A 22,099-nucleotide genomic window follows, 5' to 3' on the forward strand; every position below is an offset into this window, starting at 1 on the left:
TATATCATTCATTTCACTGAGTACCATCTATACACAAAACTGTTACTTTCAGAGATACTCTTAAAATTTAATGTAATTCTATTTTTATTTCAAGGATGTGGAGCATTAAAATTAGTTTAATCAGCAAAATATTTTATATTCAATTCTAATAAATTATATATGATTTATAAGCATTAATTTACTTCATCCTAAAATCTCACATCTGAACACACAGTGTAAATATACATATGCTTTACTGTTAAAATGTACAGTTGAAACTTATTGGATTTTGTTAACAAATGTCACCATAAAAAAATAATTAATTAATTTTAAAAATAAAGTCTCACACCGATTTGGCTTTTAATAGCACAGCAATTTTTATTTCCTTTTTAAAAGTCAGAACAGTAAAAACAGCTTTGTTTTTGTAGTCAAGGCCAAAACAGTGATTTATGGATAAATTATTAGGTGTCACTATGAATTCAATAAACTATTTACTTAAATACTGTGATTCTACTAAATGGTAGGGTAAAAATAGCTTGAGGACCTCATTTACAGCAATTGACATCAGCGATTGAATGAATTTTAATTACAAAGGTCTTGACCACAACTAAGCTATGCCTTTACAAATGGTTGATAATAGCAATAAATTGATTGAGAAGCTACTGGCTATAATGTATTGCCATTATCTTTCACTATTTATGACTTCAGGAAGACATAATAATAAACAAAGTCAAAATGAGATATAATGATAAGAAAAGAGAACTGAGGAACTACCTGTCCACATCACACCAAAGAATTCTCACTTCCACAGTACAATGAAAGAGTTCAATGATTCCATTTTAACAACAGGAGATATTAAATAGAAATGATAATTATGCATCAATACATGTCTTTGTATCATTCATGTTAATAGAACTTAAACCTTGCCTATAATCATAGTCAAACTGAGAAAGACATTCAGATTTTCTCCATCTTTTGAAGACCTCAGTGTTATAATTAGAGCATGGAAAATTATGAAATTCCAAGAAGTGATTTCAGATCAAAGAGGGAAGCAGGGGTATGGGAGGACATGTGAGGACATTTCAAGTGACACCTACATATATTCCTCTTAAACACTGGGAACATGGGGGACAGAGTAAATATTAAATATTTAAAAAGTTGAAGTCAAGTTATCACCGTATCTTTAAGTCTAATATCTTCTGATTATTTTGGTGCTATGCAAAATCATTTTATATTGTTAACAAACAATTCTATTAATCTTACATATCTAGCACAACTAGAATGTGTGTGTGAGAGAAAGAGAGAAAGAGAGAGAGAGAGGGAGCAAGTGAGCAGGCACAAAAGTCATTAGACATTTATATGATTTTCAAGGTAATCCTCCTGATTACTGTAGTATCACTGGGCACTATGCATAGTTATTACATAGTTGTTATTGACTATATTCCCTATGCTGTACTTTACATCCCTGTGACTATTTTGTAACTACCAATTTGTACTTCTTAATCCCTTCACCTTTTGCACTTAGCCCCTCAGCTCCCCTCTCACTTGGCAAACATCAGTTTGTCCTAAAAATCGACAAGCTTGTTTCTGTTTTGTTTGATTTATTCTTTGGATTCTGCATATAAGTGAGATAATATGGTATTTGTCTTTTTCTGTCTGACCTATTTGATTAGCACAATACCCTCTAGGCCCTCCTATGTTGCTGCAACTGGTAAGATATCATCCTTTTTATGGTCGAGTAACATTCCATTGTATATCTGTACAACACCTTCTTTATCTAATCATCTATTGATGAGCACTTAGGCTGCTTCCATATCTTGGCTATTATAAATAGTGCTGCAGTGAACACAGGGGCACATATAGCATTTATTTATTTATTTATGCATAATTAAATTTCTTGAGGTGAAATTGATTAATAAAATTATATAGGTTTCAAGTGTACAATTCATTAATATGTCATATGTATATTGTGTTGTGTGTTCACCACCCAAAGACAAATCTTGTGTCACCATATATTTGACTCCTTTTACCCTTATTTACCTTCCTCCTCCTCCATTTCCCTTTGGTAATCGCTAAACTGTTGTCTGTGTCTATGAGTTCTTGCTTATTTGTCTTGTTTCTCTGTTGCTTTCAGTTTTATATCTCACATGTGAGTGAAATCGTATGGTTTTCAACTTTTTCTGTCTGACATATTTTGTTTAGCATGATAATCTCAAGATCTATCCATGTTGTTGCAAATGGCAGCATTTCATCTTTTCTGAGTAATATTCCATTGTATATATATATGCCACAGCTTCACTATCCAATCATCTCTCAGAGGGCACTTTGGTTGTTTCCATGTCTTGGCCACCATGAATAATGATTCAGTGAACATTGGGGTACATATATCTTTAAGTACAAATGTCTTCAAGTTTTGGAGGGTAGATACCCAGGAGGATTGCTGGGTCATATGGTAATTTTTCCTTTTGAGGATCCTCCACACTGTTTTCCACAGTGGCTGTACTAATTTACATTCCCACCAACAGTGCATGAGAGTTTTGTTTCCCCACAACCTCTCCAACACTTGTTATTACTTGTCTTGTTGATAAGAGCCATTATAACACATGTGAGGTGGCATCTGATTGTGGTTTTGAATTGCATTTCCCTAATAGCTAGTGAAGTTGGGCATCTTTTCATATGTCTGTTGGCCATTTGTATGTCTTCTTGGGAGAAGTGTCTGTTCAGGTCCTCTGCCAAATTTTTAATTGGATTATTTGTTGTTGTTGAGTCGTATAAGTTATTTGTGTAGTTTGGATGTTAGCCCTGTATCAGACGTGTTATTTACAAGTATCTTTTCCCATTCAGAAGGTTGCCTCTTTGTTTAGTTAATGTTTTCTTTTGAAGTGTAGAGGATTTTCAGTTTGATATTGCTCCATTCATTTGTTTTTGCTTTTACTTCCATTGCCCTTAGATCAATTTGCATATGGCTTTTGGAATTTGTATTTTGGATTTCTTCAGATAAATACCCAGAAGTGGAATTGCTGGGTCATAAGGTAGTTCTACTTTAACAAAATATAGAGACAGTGACAAAGGGATCATCCAGGAAGATGGAAACCAACATGTAATATAAAGATAACCTGTTTTTCTTAGTTATAGGTGAAGTGAAAAGACTTGAGATACTCTTTCAATGCTACAGTGAATTAGAGAAGATAAGTATTTTTATAGGGGTAAACGAAGAAAAACTAATTCAGGAAGGAAGCCAAGAAGAAGACAAATCTAAAGAGGCTGGGAAATCCAAACTATCATTAAGAACATGGCTAATGAAATAAATTGATATAGAAGAGAAAGAGAATATATACACAAAGTTAAGTACCCAATAAATTGTTTTCTTTACAAGTGAACTGTTATGACAAGAATGGCAGATCTGGTCTTTCTGAAAGATTGGCAACAGCTTTATGTAACGATAAGGAGAATTCAGAAAAACTATCTGAAATTAGGTCATTCCCTAGCTAGGAAGCAATTGAACACAGGTTTGATACAGTTTGCCAGGGGGCTAGGAGCTAATGTATTCCTGACATAGCTATCAAGATGTTAAGGAAAGCCAGTGAAGATCCAGCAAGCTGAATGCTGACACATGTAGGAATGAATGACAGCACTAGAAGAAACTTGGGATCTCTAGTCACATTGAAGTTCCAAATAGAAAAATGAAAGACATGAGAGCACAGGTGTTGTTTTCACTTCTTCTCGTTTAATCTCATGACTTTGGAAGTAAAAAAAAAAAAAAAAAAAAAAAAAGCTATAAAAGTAAGCAGCTGGCTATTAACAATAGGGTTAAAAATAGGACTTGCCTTTCTGGTTGGTGGTTTAGAATCACTGAAAAAAGTGGACTCCTAGATTTTTAAGTGCATTTTATGAAGAATATATCTAATAGGAAAGCAAAATTGAGGTGTATTGGTTAAGATTAGGTTTTCCTTAAATGAAATCATTTCTTTCTCCATCCAATAAACATTTGGAGAAGTGACAACTCTGCTCCGTAAAAACATTTGGGAGTTTTAAGTCTCTATTCAGCTTGCTGTTCCAAAATCACTTTGTTCTCAAAATCTAAGGAATAATTCATATTCCAGCAGAAGGATGGAATAAAGGAAGAAAAAGTGGGTACAAAAGGCTCCTGATGACTATCTCTTATGCAAGATTTCTGAGATTTGCTATGGGACTCTTCGCATAGTGCATCAACTAAAACTTGATCACATGCCCACACTGAGCTTCAGGGGAGACTGGGCAATGTAATGCTTAATTTGTACAGCCAGCTAAAAATTCTATTGCTATGGAAGAAGAATGGGAATTGGGGATCAATGAAGAGCCTGGGCTCAGAAAGTTGGGGAGAAACATGCTTGTGTAATATTTAATGAAGAAACGCATGACATTGTGTTGTCATAAACTTGAAGATTTAAAGATTGCAGATGTGACAAGGAGAGAATAGATAGCCTAGTATGCCTTATGAGAAAAGAGCCAAGATCGAAAGGTATAACTTCAAATGGGTATAACAAAGTACACGATGCAATGGTTAACAGTAGATATGAGAGAAATAAATAATATGAGAGATGATGACATCTCTCAAATTTACCAATGACAAATAAATGAAAGGAATAGCTAATATCATGGGTGTCATACTTTTCTAATGTACTTAAATGTCCTTTATTTATAATTAATTCCCTGTTAATTTACAAACAAGATTTGAGGTGACTGAATTAAAACTTAAAAAATGTGATAGGCAGGAATACTGAATATTTGACAAAAATATAAAGATCTAAACATTAGTAAAAAAATAAGTTGCACAGGGAATAGTTGACATTTGTTTTTATCTATAAAATATGATTTACTGTAGTTAAACAACACATAAAATAACCTTGAAAATTTTCTTAATCTGAAATAAATTTTTTTTGATAGCCACACTTTTTATTTTATCAAAACTTCACATTAATAAAGTCCTGGGCATTTTGCGACCTCAAAATAACCCATTAGTATATCACTGCTTCTAAAATAGACAACATAATATTATACTGAATCAAGAAATTCAACTCACCATTTCTCAAGAAATTGTATGTGCACCACCCAGAGGTTTACAACAAGCTTGGGGGATTAACTAAAGGCATAAAGGAATCTTTTCTCAACTTCTATATAGTTTATAAAATATCAATTTTATATTTTTCCATTTTAGAATAGGTTTGAAGCCTCCATCAGAGAGATGAGATGAATTTGCTCATGACCTAGTTCACTCATCCTTTCATCATTTAATCAAATCATAATTGTTTTCACTATTATATAGATAGGTTCATTCATTGTCATCTGCTGTTAAATTTATAATCTTAACAGGCCGTTAACAACTTAATGAAAAAAAGACACTGACTTAAATGTAAATTAATAAGAAGCAGAAAGATTACTCCACAATTTACTATTAGGTAATCTTCCCCAGAACAGTAAAGTACCTCGTGTAGAATGGGGTTTGGCAATAGTAAACACTCAATATTTATCTGTTAAATAGTTTTGTATGTTACAGAAAATATTGTGACAATCATAATGAAGTTGGCTTCACTCTCGGGGGTATAATTTTTCTCTATATCTGCAATACTTCATTTGTGAAGTACTATTCACAAATAGAATGATATTATTTCTCCTATCTCATAAGTTAGAAACAATGAAATTGTAGAAATAAGTGAGCTAATCTTTTTAAAAGCATAGACCGGAAGGATTCTAATGACCAGATCAGAGTAAGAAAGTGTGTTTTGCCATGACTTTTATATTTTGATTTACATTTAATGCATTTTCAATTCTGCACATACCACATAAGATGATTTTGAAATTTATTGTTCACAAACCTTGCATTTCTGTGTAATTAATTTAGATAAAATAAAGAAGCATTCATCATTTGTTAAAAGGGAATAGTTGACATTTCTTTTTATATATAAAATATGATTTACTGTAGTTAAACAAAACATAAAATAACTGAAAATTTTATCAATCTGAAATAAATTTTTTTTGATGGCCACACTTTTTATTATATCAAGACTTCAAAATAATGAAATGATTTAAAATATTCTTTGAAAAGATGGTGAAATTATATCTCTGTGATTTATGGTCTATAGCAAAGAAAATAATGAGTAATATTCTGTCAGGCTATTAATATTTATATTGGCCTAGTTTTAGTTGAGAAACTGGCTTTAAGTAAATAGTATAGCTGGTGTAGAATCTGGAATCCATGCTGAATGAGGCAGGGTCGAAGAAGCTACAGATGCTTTGCCTGATGGGGTATGTGACCAATGTCTTCATCTTTTTGAAGGGCTTTTATGTAGAAAAGATACTGATTTATTCTGCAAATCTTCAGAGAATATATATGTATATACTTATATATAATATATATTATGTATATATTTATATATTATGTATAATATATAAACATACATGTACATTTAGTAACACTTAGGATCAGAGCTACCTACAAATGTAATGAGCCACTTCAGAATTGGTAATCTACAATAAATTAATGTGGGTATGTAGCAGATAGTCAAATCAAGGAAACAAAACAGGATAACCAATATAAGGCAAAAGAGAGGCATTGCATCAATAAAAAAGAAATGGAATAATTTTTAATAAGTAATGTTGAAAAAATAGCTAGCTATTTGCAGAAATAAAATATCAGTTTAGAGTTTCATCTCACATCATACCCCAAAATTAATTCCAAATGAATTTAAAAGCTATATTTAAAACTCAAACTGTAGAAGCTGGAATAAAATGTGTTTCAGACAGCGGGATGGAAAAAAAAAGACTTTTAAGCATGAAAAAACAATATAATAAATAAGGAAAAAAGATCTATAGATATGATTATACAAAATTAATCATTTTAAATAAAATAATAAATCAGAGTAATGCAGGATTAGAGAAACACTGAAGATCACAAATAGAACAAGGGATGTCAACAGTGCCAAAAAATCCATAGAAGAAAGTTATAATGATTGAAAAAACTCTTAGATTTGAAACTTAGGAGGTCCCTGATGACCTTGAAGAGAGAAAGTCCATGAAGAGATTTAGAAGTTAGAATGCAAGAGTTAAATCGAGGGAAGTGTGCAGATTTACTCTACATGTTAAAGAAATTTGCTGCTAGGGAAAGGAACTGAGATATTCTTTTGAAAAGATTTCAGAGTTAAAGACAGGGCATTTGATTCAATTGGCACGTAAGAGCTTGAAGCCTATGAAAACTTCAAGGGCTTACAGATAAATTTAAAACTTTAAAATTAAGAAGTTTGCAGTAAAATTTAAGAAGAAAGTAAAAAATAGAGATTAGCAAATATTTAACATAAAAAAACATATACTGTTAGGCCAACTTCATCACATATTTTTTAACATTTTTTTCATAACATTTGAAAGCAATTTGCTAATATTTTCCAACTTTGCAAGAATTCCCAAGAATGTACAATATTTGCAGAAAAGTTATAGCTCATGATAAATTCGATAAATTCCTTTAGGTCAAATAATTTTAAAAGAAAATATATACAAAATTTTAAAATAATTATAAAATATTGTATTAATGAAAAATTTAGTTGTATTTTAATGTTTGATCTGTATAATGTAGCCTCAGAAAATAACAGGGTCTATAAAGATTTTAAAACAATCCTGAGAAAAATTTGGAAAGTGGATTTCTGTAGTTAAATGGCAAGGAAGGGAAGAACAGAAGACATCTGAGAGAGACTTAAAGGAGATGGAGCCAACAGTCTATTGTTCTTCAAAGGCAGTTCTTTTGAATATACAATGACAAACACATACAAACAATAGTAATTGGGGCAATTACATGCAGAATATGTAAAAAATATTACACTGAGATATAGGATTTTAATATGTCAAACATATTAAAGAAAAATTCTTTGCTATACTTGTATCAGTATACAAAAATCATAGCAGTGTAAGTACATATCTTAGACTTACTTTTTAATTAAAGCCATGCTGACATTAAACTAGTAACCAAGCTGATCCAACATGAATAGTTTACTATTTACTTACATAATTTAATTAAAATTTGCAACTTGATACTTTAAAATATCATTAAGAAATTCTCCAGACATTTTGAAGCAGATTGAACATTTCTGTATGCCTGTGCCATGGAGTTTTTATTTATAAGCCCATGTTATATAGTTAGTTATAAAGTTATATAAAACAGCAAAAGATAGTCATTCTACAAACATAAGAGTACAATACGTAAAGTACAATCAAACTGCAACTAAACAGACAAGAAAAAATAGAATTAATTTAGAAAAGCTGTTTTTAAACTTTTTAGTCTGGAGACCCCTTTAAACTCTTAAAAATTACTGGGGACATCAAAGAGCTTTTGTTCATATGGGTTATAACTAATGCTATTTCCAATATTAGAAATTTCAACTGAGATATTTTGAAAACATTTATGCATTAACTTATTTAAAAATCACAATGATAACCCATTACAGATCAACGTGAACTTCCACTGATAACAGGATAGGAAGAAAACTGGGCTGACACAGTTCCTGTCATTTTATTCACTCTGCGTGTCCAAAGAATTTTCCTAAAACACAATTTATATCTTAACATTTTTCACATTTCAAACCTCTAATGTTTCTTCATGGTCTACAAATAAGAGTTAAAATTCCTTAAATTTACAATCAAAGTCCTCAACAGTCTGGTTCTAATGCTTTTTTCACCTACTCTCATTACTTAGATGCATTTCCTACAGTTTCAATCTTCTGAACATGACTTTTGTATCTTTGCTTCCATTGTCTTACATACGCTTTTTCAATTAGCATGATTTTTCCATCCCATGTTTCCATTTTACCTATGTCAACCTTATCTAGCTTTCAAGATCTATTTCAAGATTTATGTGTTCCTCAAATGCCCCCTTGAACACCTAAGATATGTAACACTTCTTTCTTCCGAATTTCTGTTAAAGTGATTTTCCATCCTATTCTTTCTAAATATTGGCGTATACTGCTGGGTATCATTCATTTTCTTTTCCCGTAGGAAGAGAAAATGCTAACTGAGTTTTAATACAGTTTTATTCATATTCACATATTTTGATGACATCACAAAGTCATCAGGTTTCTAAAATATTATTGTTCCATCTCAATGCACCCAAGAGATATCACACACATATAAGTATAGTAGCTGTCTGTATATAGAATACTTGTATTTCCTACATTTCCCAAAGTGTGTTTGCATTAGAACCTTATTCCTCATAACTGTCCATATTTCACAAAGAGAAGTCATCATCTTGGTAGGCACATCTTAATCTATCAATAAAGATATTATTAATAGTAATTAACAACAAACCCCATATGTACTATATATTTAGGGACAAGAATAAGTCATAAAAAATGCCAGCATAAATAGATTCTCACAGACTCAATTGTATTACATTATTAATTAAAATCTAGAGTACATTTTTTAAATTAATAGACTTTATTTTTTAGAACAGTTTTGGATTTACAGAAAAATCGAGTAGATGGTAGAATTCCCATATACTACCCACAGCTCACCTCACAGTTCCTCTATTATTAACATCTTGCATTAATATGGTACTTTGTTATAGTAGATGAACCAATAATGAAGTAAAATTTACTTCTTGCCTTGTGTGTTCTATGTATTTTGGCAAATGCATATCATGTATCCACTATACAGAGGAGTTTCACTGCCTTAAAAATCTATGCTTCACATTTTTTATCCCTTCTAACCTCTCCCCAAGGCCCCATCAACCAGTGATCTTTTTTACTGTCTATGTTTTAAGGTTTTCCAGAATGTCACACAGTTGGAATCATACAGTGTGTAGCTTTTCATATGGATTTCTTTTATTTAGAAATATGCATTTAAGCTTCTCCCTCTTATTGTGGCTCAATAGCTCATTACCTTTTATTGCTGAAAAATATTCTAAAGTATAGATTTACCGTAGTTTGTGTATCCATTCATATACCGAAGGACTTTTTGGTTGCTTCTAGTTTTTATTGTGAATAAAATTCTGCTATAAACATTTATGTTCAGGTTTTTGTGTGAACATAAGTTTTCAAATCAATTGGGTAAATATTAGGGGCAGGATCGCTGAATAGTATGGTAAGTGTACATTTAGCGTTCAGTATGAAACTGCCCAATTGTCTTCCAAAGTGGTGGTGCCATTTACTTTCTCACTAGCAGTGAATGAGAGTTCAGATTGCTCTTCATTCTTGTCTGTATATAGTGTTGTCAGTTTTTGGATTTTAGTCATTTTAATAGTTGTGGTATCTTGTTGTTCTAATTTGCAATTCCCTAATGACATATTATGTTGAACATTTTTTCATATGCTTATTCACCATCTGTGTATCTTTGGGGTGAGAAATTTATTTAGATTTTTTTTTTTAACTGGGTTGCTTATTTTCTTATCGAGTTTTAAGAGTTCTTTATTTTGGATATATTTTTGTATACATGTACATATTTGTATTCACTTTTATGAGGGTAAATGATATAAATTTATAATGGTTAAGATTTCTTACTCAACAATCCAGGCTTGACAGAAAATCATAAGCCATTGAACATTAAAAATGTTTTTCTTTCTTGATATCAATTTTTAGTTTTAAGGTGCTTAAGAATGTATATTTGGTCAAGGACAAAAATAAATGTTCCGATTGGCCTAAAAATTATTAAACCATTGCCTCCACTTATTTTCAACTTTAAAATAATTTTAGTCATTATGCTAGCACATTTATATTAACATATGCTCCCTCAAAACTTTTAACTTTAAAGCTTACAAGGTTCAGAGAAAAGAATTAGTCTAGGAGATGGAATGGCAGGGGGATTTTTGTGTGCTGAAACACAAGTTTTTCTTTTGATTTTTCAATTACAGTTGACATATGATATTATTTTCAGGTGTACAATGTAGCAATTAGACATTTAGATAACTTACAAAGGGATCACCTCAACAAGATTTTTTTTCTTTCAACTCATGAAAAGACATAAAAGAACCTTAAATGCATACTTCTAAGTGAAAGAAGCCTATCTGAAAAGGCTACATACTGTATGATCCCAACTGTATAGCATTCTGGAAAAAGCAAAACTATGGAGACAGTAAAAAGATTAGTGGTTGCTGAGGTTGGGTGTAAAGAAGAGTGGTGAAAAGGTAGAGAACAGAGGATTTTTAGGGCAGTAAAAGTACTCTGTATGATACCATAGTGATGGATACATGTCCAGACCAACAGAATGTGCAACACCAAGAGTAAACCATAATGTAAACTCTGGACGTTGGGTGATAATGATGTGTCAGTGGAGGTGCGTTAATTGTAACAAATGCACCTCTCTGGTGAGAGACATTGATAATGGGGGAGGCTATGCATGTGTGGGGGTGGGGGTGTGTAGGAAATTTCTGTACCTTCTCAGTTCTGCTTTGAACCGAAAGTGATCAAAAAAATAATTTCTTAATAAAATATATATATTTTCAAACAGGAAAGTTAAAACACTTTAAAATCATAAATTCTGTTGATAATAAGAACAAAGAATTAGCATTTTTTTTGAAGTACACGAGGCAAACACCTAAAATTCTAGCAGTAGATGTTGGAGAATTTTTTTACAAAAGTAAAAAAAGTAGCATTTTATACTAAAATTCCTCATCTCTCATTGCAAGTGTGATACGGGTTTCAATAGTAAATAAGCAAAAGGTTTAGATAAATTCATGAATAATTTTAACAGAAATCACTCACAGAAAAAAAAACAGGGAAGCTATTTTGGGCACATTCCCTAGTTTGTAAGGGTGACACGCTAAGTAATGAATTGATGCTACTGCTGACAACATTGTTAGCAAGGCTAAATGGCTAACATACTTGACATATTGGTTCATTTTTTCATGTTCTATTGTATAAGATGATCTGTCTTTTATTTTTTTGAACTTTAGCATTAAGCAACCATGGTCATTAAGTTAATAATTTGATGCACCCATGTAGTACACCTTACATCTCTGAGAGCAAATTTACTCCATTACTTATACCTGTAAACTTCTTAAATGTAAATTCAGATGCACAAAAAAGGCAAACCCTATATTTGTCTTATACAAAGCAAAGATCTACTGTAGACAAAAAGACCGTGTATAACTATTTTCGTAGCTAACTTAACATCGGCAAGCTATGTATTATTATATTATATTTTTTGAGCAACTGCCTGGATTCTGGTTTGGAGGGCAGTGTATCATAAGCTTACACAGTTAATTCTTCTACACAGATCTTTGTGGGTCTGTAAGCACATCACCACTCACTCTGCACTTGAACAAAAGAGTGGTAACTTTAGTTTCTTCATTCTTGGGTTCTCTTAACTAAAAGAGGGTAAAGCACCAAGGGAAAAACAGACAAGAATGTTAGTGTGGACAGAGCATCAATTCTGCCAGCACTACTGAGTGCTCTCCCAGGCATTCTACTTTTAAGTCTGTTGACTCCCTTGTGAAAGCTATTTTTTAAATATAACATACAATTAAGAACATTCTTAGATCAGGAAGCTTATCATTTTTAAGTCTATCCTAATCCCAATAAAGGTGGAATCTTTAAAGACTGAGCATCTTTTCATGTGCTTATTTGCCATATGTATATCTATTTGGCCAGGTATCTGTTCAGATATTTTGCCCACCTTTGAACTTTAACTATGTAAAGATTTTTTTTGATATTGTTAACCTCAATATGTGGAGGAATAAGATTAACAATGTTCATCACCTATTAAGTGTCAATACAATAAAAATAAGATGGGCAATGGACAGGCAGGGTATGATAGGGAAAAAGGTTTGGAGGTGGGACAATATAACATGTTGTTATGACGACCTGAAAGGGAAGGTGTCTATATATTGTAATTAACAATACCTCTAGCAACAGTTATAGTTTGTGGACTGCTGGTCTACAAAAGAAAAGCCAGCAAACATTACAGATTCCATTCTCTAATTACAACTGAGCACAAAAGATATCCTAAGCCTATGCAATAGTATTCGCCTTTCCATCTATTCCCTTTTCCATAATGTTGAAAATGGAGGAAAAGCAATAGTAAATAAACTTGAAGGAAAGGAAAACTGACTTTTTCATATAATTTTACAGTGGTGAGATCTTTAGAAACCAACTACACCATATGTCCTTAAAAAGAAACATTTACTCAATTTCGAAGTCATTGCAACTATGTTAAATCAATGAATTTCTTCAGTATTCTCCATTGTATCAGTACAAATTTAACCTAATTGGATTCTACCACATAGTAAAATATTCCCTTTTGAAATTACTTTTTATGAACTCGAAAGAAGAATTATGAAAGAAGAGTTACTTACCAGAATATAGTGCTTTAAGAAGGCAGAGTCTGTCTCAAAATTGAGTTTAGCACAGAACTGCTCTCAATGAAGATTTGTTGAATGTTGCATGAATGTATCAGCATTGCATTTTACATATGTTTATAAGCAATTGTTAAAATTCCCCTAGTCTCCTCCTAAAAGTTGTGTTTTTCAAAATGTTTTCTTCTCTTTCAATAAAGGTATATGTATGGATGTGTTTGCGGTTTTTATTAGATTTTAACTTCGGAAGTTAAAGAGTTCATTCAGAAACAAAGGCTATTTTTCTTAACATGTATCCTAAAATTACAGTACAGTTCTATGCATTCTGATGTTTCATAAATACTTTAAAAGACTAATATTCATTCCTTTGCACTTTTTTGTAGACCTCAGTTTTTCGATGAACAGCTATAAAACTCAACTGGAAGAGCTCTGACTAGTGCTCAGTCTAATAAAGTGCAAAATGGCTTTGATATGTGCAGCACACATGTGAAACAGATGACAAATATTAGCGAGGCCACATTAATTATGATGAAGTGGATAATAATTTTATTCTCCAAATATGAAAACTGAAGCAAAAAGAATAAATAAGAGAATGAAGTAAAGGCGTAAAGTTAAAAAAAAAGTCAGATTTTTCTTTTAATTAAATGCATATTTTAGAATATAGTTTTTGGAGTTTTGATTTATGCAGATAATTTTCACTTGGAATTTTCTTTGCATTGTTAGGCGCAGGGAAGAGAGTCTCATTGCTGCACCTTCATGTTGAAAGTATAACTAACAGCAATTACATTAAAAAGTTCACTAAACTTTTAATTCCCAGATTGTCTTTAAAATTTCTTGAGATTTTACTGTATTTAGTATGAGTCGGTAAAATATAGCACTTAGGAAAAAGATATATAATAAAGGAAAATAATAGGTTAACATTCTTGTGGTAACTACACGTTTGTAAAAATAATTTCGACAGAGATTAAAAATTAATTACAAAGGTATAAAGTTATGAAATAACATAGGAGTAGGATTCATAATTTGGTTTTAAATGATCTTTTCATGTATCAAACTATCAGTTTAAAATATCGAATCTTTTTTTAAAGCTAGACTCTATTAACCATCATTTATAATTGCTTTAACTGGATTTTATTCAATTTCAGAAGTATTGTTAGCAATAATTTTTAAAATAAAGTTTAAGTAGAAAAGCAAAGATGTTAGCTTATTATATGCTTTCATATGAAGTATTATATCATGATTAAAAACCAGACCATCTGGGTTTAAATTCCACTTTCGTCACTTTTCAGCTGAGAGAATTTGGGCAAATTACTATGTTTGTTTACGTCTGAGCTTCTTGATCTGTAAACTGGGGAGAACAAGAGTACTTGCCTCATAGTCTTAGTGATAACTAGATTGCATGTGATCTGAGTTCAATATACCTTTACTATTATCATATTTTTATTGTAAAATAAAAATGTAATTTTAGAGGTAAAAATCTAAAGTTAAATATGTAACTATTTCTTTGAATCCAGGTAGCTTTTCTACAAAATAAAAAAGCAATAGTTTACACTTTCCATATTTAATAAGGATTAGTAAGTAATCTGATGTTTGTGTGTATGTGTTATGGGTAGAGGGTCTCAGGCTAAGTAAATAATCACACTAATAATTTTAATTTGCAATTGAAACAGAGATAAAAAAACAAATGGCCATTCTTGCATCACCTGACAAGTGAATGAATAATCGACATATCTTTCTGTGATTCCTTGCAGATATCATGGAAATCAGGACAGTGGAGGTTGGAATTGTGGCAATCAAAGGGGTGGAAAGTGAATATTTTCTTGCAATGAACAAAGAAGGAAAACTCTATGCAAAGGTATTGATAATTGATAGTTTAGCCTTAATTTTTCAAACTTATTTTTGTCAAAAACATCTTGCCCTTTCAAAAAGTAAAAATGGAATTAATTTCTCTCTAACTATATAATTTAATAATTTTATTACAACATTTTATATTTTAAAAAAATGCATTTTGAGTGACCTTGGACAAATTGCTTAAGTTCTCTGGACTTTGGTTTCCTCATTTGTAAAATGAGTTGGATCAACTAAGTTCTAAGGATCTTTATAGCTCTGACATTCCATGTGTATTTTTGATGCTTAAAATCTGACATTTCTATCAGTCAGTATGAAAGCCCTTTTTGTTAAAGTTCGCCCAATTTGCACATTGCTGATGTGAAAATTCTTGTGGAAAAAATCCAGAAGTTTGTTTATCAACATTAATCTCAAAATCACGGGCTTTGAACTGCAAGTATTCCTATTGTTCCCACTTAATTACAATGTGAAATATGAAACAGTTCACCCCACTGTAATAAAGTATAATTGACTTTCCTTTGTATTCTCACAGCCCAGCACAATACCTGGTACAGGCTTATTACATAAAAATACAGGTTTAACTGAATGAATGAATGAATGAATGAATGAGTAGATGAACGAACAAATAAATAAACTTTTTATTTTCCATAATTATTGCAGGCAGTGAATGAAAAAAGGTTGAGAAATACATCTTTCAGCTGGGGGAGGCAGAACTTCTGCTAAAGATGTCAAAATCTCAGTGGTTAGAGAATGAGTGACTTTGCATAATAATATGAGAGCTGCTAATTAGGGGGAAATAGCCCCCAATATTAAGGCATAGTAGCAATGGACTGCCTGCCAAAAGCTGCATGTTGCATAATTCAGTGTGTATCATTTTATCTTTTTTAAAATTTAAGATTTTTATTTGTAAATATGTTAACCTATATCTAATAAACTGCATTACACCTGCTCAAAGAAAAAGTCATTTATGTTTTAATTCTACCAAATATTACTGCTTACTCTTTGTTTAATTGAGGCCCTCTAAAAATCATTTGGATAATGTTTGTTGTTTTAACAGAAAGAATGCAATGAAGATTGCAACTTCAAAGAATTAATTCTGGAAAACCATTACAACACTTATGCATCAGCTAAATGGACACACAGTGGAAGAGAAATGTTTGTTGCCTTAAATCAGAAGGGCGCTCCTGTAAAAGGGAAAAAAACGAAGAAAGAACAAAAAACAGCTCACTTTCTTCCTATGGCAATAACCTAATCATATATGGTATATAAGAAACCAGTTCCAGCAGGGAGATTTCTTTAAGTGGACTGTTTTCTTTCTTTTTTCTTTTCTTTTCTTTTTTTTTTTTTAAGTAACCAAGAAAGGCTGGAAAACTACTGAAAAACTGATCAAGCTGGACTTGTGCATTTATGTTTATTTTAAGAGACTGCATTAAAGAAAGATTTGAAAAATATACACAAAAATCAGATTTAGTAACTAAAAGTTGTAAAAAATTGTAAAACTGGTTGTACAATCATGATGTTAGTAATAGTAATGTTTTTTCTTAAATTAATTTACCCTTAAGAGTATGTTAGAGTTGATTATCTGATGATTATTTAAATATTCCTATCTGCTTATTAAATGGCTGCTATAATAATAATAATGCAGATAATGTTATATAAGATATGTCAGACCTAAAGGCTGCTGGAATGACTTGTCAGATAATCAAGCCAATGCTAACTATGGAAGATGAGCAGTATTTGAAATGCTTTCCACTGAAAAATTATAATTCACTTAAATTCTGATCAGAAAAGGAATATTCTCAAAAATTCTATTACGAGATTGAGTCAAATAGGTAGTTTTACAAAAATATAGGATTAGACTATGTTTCTACTTATTAATAAGAACAAAATTCTTAATGCAGCTCAAACAGAAAGGGTATTGCTACAAAAATGTTTTTCAAAATTTTGTATATAAATTAGCAATAATGATGATAATACTGTACTTCATCTCACTTGTCACAAAATAACATTTTATAATCCCTAAAAGTTAAAATTTAAAAATTTGTATGTTTTTTTCAATAACATAATCTGTCTTTTGTATCATTCATATTCAGGAATATGGCTTTTAATAATGTTTTTTTTTCCCCCACGAATAATCATGCTTTTTTTTCTGTGGATATAGCATTAAACTCTATTTTAAGAAGTATTTGAACTTAATTGTTTTGTCATTTAAGTTTATGTTATTTATAAAAACACAACCTTAATAAGCAGTATCTGTTTCATATGCTTTTAATTCTAAAGCAATAACAAAACTGTCTGGCCCAACTGCAAGGTCCCCCTCCCTGTTGTGAGCAACACCAAGTTTAGTACACAGCAGTGGGACCAGCAAATCCTGGATGACAGACAAAAATGAAAGCCTGCAGCAAGTCTTACAATAGATGTCTCATAGGGAAAAACACAAAAATGTGAAGTATGTTTTGCCACATACTCTTGCCCATTAAGTGGAATCATATAAGTAAAATCACTGCAGATGAAAGAACTCACAGGGTTTTAAAGTTAGGCTGTACTTGAGTTCGGAAGTAGAAAAAAACATGCGTATTTAAAGTAAGCCTTTTTTCTAATTTCTAGAAATCTCTGCCATTCGAAATATGGCAGCATTAAAAGTTATTTCCCTGTTATCTCCAATGCCAAAATAGAATAACGAAGGCCCGAATATCATGAAGGCTTGAGGTCAGGCTACAGATAATAGCTTATCAAAAAAAATAAAGTTCCACTCATGACTTTTCCATTGGCAGATCTTGGTAGCCCTTTATGTATTCATTAACAGAAGGTCAACATTTACCTACAGCTATTAGTATGCTCTCCATGGTGGTTTTAATTTCAAAATATTTGTCATTCAAGTCCTTTTATTTTATATAAATGTTATCTGGTAATACATTCATAGGGAGAGAGTTACATGAAAAGGCCGTCAACAGAAACAACAGATTCATTTGATTTTCTTGTGGCTGGATGTACTCTGGTTTCTCAGAAATACTCTGGGGAGATGCCATGAGTGATACTCTTAACTGCTATCTGATTCAAGAGTCTTGCTAGCCTTGTTTCCTATACCACGCTTTTCTGACTGGAGTCCTGTGAACATGTGAGGGCAGAGGAGAACTATGTTTTTCATATTTGTTTCCTAAGAATCTAGCAGAATGTCTGCCCGTAATTAATTTTCATACTGTTTGATTCAATATTTGAATATAAAAGTAAATTCGTAATGAGACTAATTTTACTTCATTTAAAAAAGTTAGAGTGATACATGATTATATGGAAATTTAAGCAAAAACTGTATATGTACATACAAGGTACAAGCTATGTTAGGACCAAATACCCTTTGTCTATGAATTTATAGTTATGATCAAATTACAAAGTGATGCTGAATTAAGAAAACAAATATTTAGCAGTAATTCCAATCCAACAATGTTTCTAGAAACACTTTAATTCTTTGTCTCCCTCTTTTTTACATTTATCATGCAAATTTTAGAAAATAAAACTTGCACTAGTTACATACACTTAGAATCCTAGACTCTTAAAATTGCAAGGTGGCCTTAGTCCCTCTTATTCATTTGCAGACCAGGAAATTAAGATTGTGCTACATCCAAAGTCATGTAGTTGCTTAGGTAGAGAGCTATCAGAAGAGTCTAGGTCACTTAGTATGTACTTCTTACTCTTAGATTATTAGGATTATTAGCTAGTATTCTCCTTTAAAATTTTTTTTCTATTGAGATAGGATCTTAAATTTGAGTGCATGTGAAATGTTTTGGCAATTTACTGCATTTACAATAATTAGTCTATACTGTGAGGCTCTGAGTCAAGGATGAAAATGATGCAATTTCCAATCCTAATTTCTATTCAACTTTTACATGTACCTCTTTATTTACAAATGGAGAGCATTGTTCAAAATATCCATATAAACAGACTAACCTTTTCTAAAATGTTCTTTGAAAGAGAATATTGGTTAAATACATAGGTTTCCAATAATAAGGAAGGAAAATATTTTTTAAAAAATAAAATATTAAAAAAATTTAAAAAGATATTTTCAATGTGATTAGCAATCTAAAACATTTTTACATAAAAAGCCATAATATAAATTGTCAGCCTTTGAGCTGGCTATAAATTCAACTTAATGACAGAAGAGAAAGGATGCTAAAGGGAATTCTTAGTTTCCTTCTCTTAGAATTTACACTTCTAGAGTAACAAAGAACACAGATGAAATAACAGATCAGCTTTAGTAAAAGCAACTCTATAATCACAAGTACCCTACACCAGAGCCTCTCACAATTTTCTACTGAAATCCAATAATAGTATAGGTAGAGAATGAGAGTCTAAGATTGCCCACCAAATAGACATTTTTATTTTGGAAATCTCCTTTTTCTTAAGACCAATGTAATTTTTGCATTTTATTCCATAATACTTTTGTGTTTGCTTTAATAGGAAATTCACACCACAGAGTAAAAGTGATGCATCAGAAAGATGTATAAGTTTTATCATGCAGCTTCATTTACACCATTACCTTAGTGGCATATACTTGGGCATTGATAAGACACAAGAGATCCTCTACCTCTCACAGTCCAACTTTACACACAGATGACACATGGCTAAAGAAAACCAAAACTTTTTCTAACATTCATTATGAACAGGACTGATATTAAAAATATTTAATGACTAGTTCATGTGGTTACTGGACAATCAGTACATGCCACTGATCCACCAGAATAGGTGCAGGCCATTGCAACTAACTTCTGGGTACCAGATGATTATCAGCCTTCGAAAATATCTATTAATTTGTCTATTAAATTGTCTCTGTGGTTTGAGTTCTTAATATGAAATAGCTTCTTGAAACTTCATGTCTAACTGTGTCAGGATACTCTTTATTTCACTTCTATATTCATTCAATGAAGCTGCTGCTTTCAGTGAAGCTGATATTCTTTCAGGCTTACATATGCTCCCACTTATCCTCTAACTTTGAATGTTTTGTCAAAAAAATTTATTTTCTCTTGAGGAGACCTGACAAGAAGCAAGAAATAACAAAGTCCTAATCTCTTCCCCCAAATTCCTATTTTTATTTTCACCTGAGAAGATGCTTCTTATATTTTACTTTTACTTCCAGATTATTATGTGGTTCCAGTTTCCAAATCAATATTATTAAATTTGTGAGAGCTTATACAAATTTATTTTCTTTCATATCATCAGAACTTATATTCTAACAATTAAAATGTGAGCTGAATAATAACAGTTTGGAGATGGCAGGCTTTTCTCCTGACCAATTCAGCTATGTATTACTTATACAGCACATTATCCTAAAACATCGTAGCTTAAAACAGAAAATATTTATTATCTCATAGTTTATGTGGTCAGAAACTTGAGCATGGTTTAGCTAGGTGTCTCAAGTTAGAATTGCTTATAAGACTGCAAACAAGGTGTTGGCCAGGGCTGTAGTCATCTATTATCTCAATAATCAACTTGGAGAGGGATCCACTCGGTCATCTCCAGTTTGTTAGAAACATCACTTCTTCACCGCATGGACTTCTCCATAGAATAACTTACAACATGGCAGTTTGTTTCCAACAGAGCAAGGAATCAGAGAATGAGAAAGCATGCCCCAAAGTGAAGCCACAGTATTTTTATAATCTAATCTTGAAAGTGATGTTCCATCATTTCTGCCTATTCTTAAGGAAAGAGAATAAGACAAAGGCATAAATACCAGAAAGCAACAATCATTAAAGGCCATCTTAAAGGCTTCCTAACAGAAATCATAAACTGGATGGTTTTAAGGCCACTGACACAAGATAGGATTCTTAGTGCCTAATAAGAGTAATTCACAGATTTCAGTGTAAACCAGTCAGCAGAGAAAGATGAAATAGGTATATTCTCTGTGACAATATTCTAAATCCTTCCTTGAAGAATACTGTATGGTCCATTCCCACACAGAATAATTGAGAAAAAATTTGAACCACAGTTCTAGACTGCCTATTAGTTTATGCTGTGCCTTATAAGGAGTCCTAATATAGCTGGAAGGCTAATAATATTCCTTTGCCCTCACATAAAAGAAATGGGTCCACCTTCAGACCTAACCTGAATATAATCCTCCCCACCACTGTCGTACCTCAAGAGAATAACATCATAGATGCCAGCTGAAATTCCTCCAGCCAAAAAGAGTTTGGTCATAAATGGTAGAGGCAATCAGTCAAAAGTTGCCTAAGACCATCTTAGGATAAAAAGACCTAAAAAGACTTGAAAAACAATTGATTTTATTGCTAGGTGCACACTAGAATTAGTAGGGATTCTTTTTTCTTTTTCTTTTTCTTTTCTTTTTTTTTTTTTTTTTAATAATGAGGCCTAGGCCCCACCGCAGGCCAATTGCATCAGTATACCTGACACGGGGTCCAGGAAATGGTATTTTTAAAGCTCCCCAGGAAATTCGAATGTGTCTAAGCATTTCAGAGCCAGTTAGCTTAATGGGGTGGTGGGGACCGGGAATCTCTTCAGGATCTATTTCTGGTTCATCTTCGTTTCTTCCTTAAAACCCCGAAAAGACTATGTTGCTTCCCACTTAATTCCATGCTTTCTGATATGATTCTAAAGTCTGCCATACCTTTTGGATCCTGGTTTTCCTAGATGCCTCCATATTTTTGCTATTCACAATTGAGGATAAAAGGAAATGCAAACACTAGAAAGAGCTACAATTGTTTTTGCATTGGAACAGTTACGGAGTATAAAGTGCACAAAGATCATCCCCCAACATGCACACACCATAGTCCATTCTCAAACAGAACAGCCAGAACAATTCTGTTAGATTTTATTTCAGATAACACAATTCTTTGTTCAAAACTGCAGTTGTTTCCCACATTACTTAGAGTGGCTTATAGAGTGCCAATGGACAAAGTTAAGTGATTAAAAACTTAGCTGTTTACTCCGGTATGAGAAGACAACAGGAAAACA

The 22,099-nt window shown here is 31.9% G+C and overlaps 2 protein-coding genes across 2 annotated transcripts in view; one reads left to right on the forward strand and one right to left on the reverse strand.

The window, feature by feature from the left end:
- The window catches only part of FGF7 (fibroblast growth factor 7), a 61,834-nt gene extending 44,507 nt beyond the window's left edge, over positions 1 to 17,327 (forward strand). Inside the window, exons 3-4 of the mRNA XM_036238745.1 lie at positions 15,040 to 15,143; positions 16,194 to 17,327. Of these exons, the coding sequence (XP_036094638.1) occupies positions 15,040 to 15,143; positions 16,194 to 16,388 (299 nt within the window). The 3' untranslated portion in view covers positions 16,389 to 17,327. The remainder of the gene's footprint in view (positions 1 to 15,039; positions 15,144 to 16,193) is intronic.
- FAM227B (family with sequence similarity 227 member B) overlaps positions 1 to 22,099 on the reverse strand; it is a 145,197-nt gene that overhangs the window by 91,279 nt on the left and 31,819 nt on the right. The gene's annotated exons all lie outside the window — the stretch shown is intronic.

The sequence above is a fragment of the Rousettus aegyptiacus genome, unplaced genomic scaffold (genome assembly GCF_014176215.1).
Source record: "Rousettus aegyptiacus isolate mRouAeg1 unplaced genomic scaffold, mRouAeg1.p scaffold_m13_p_3, whole genome shotgun sequence".
Taxonomy (NCBI): Eukaryota; Metazoa; Chordata; class Mammalia; order Chiroptera; family Pteropodidae; genus Rousettus; species Rousettus aegyptiacus.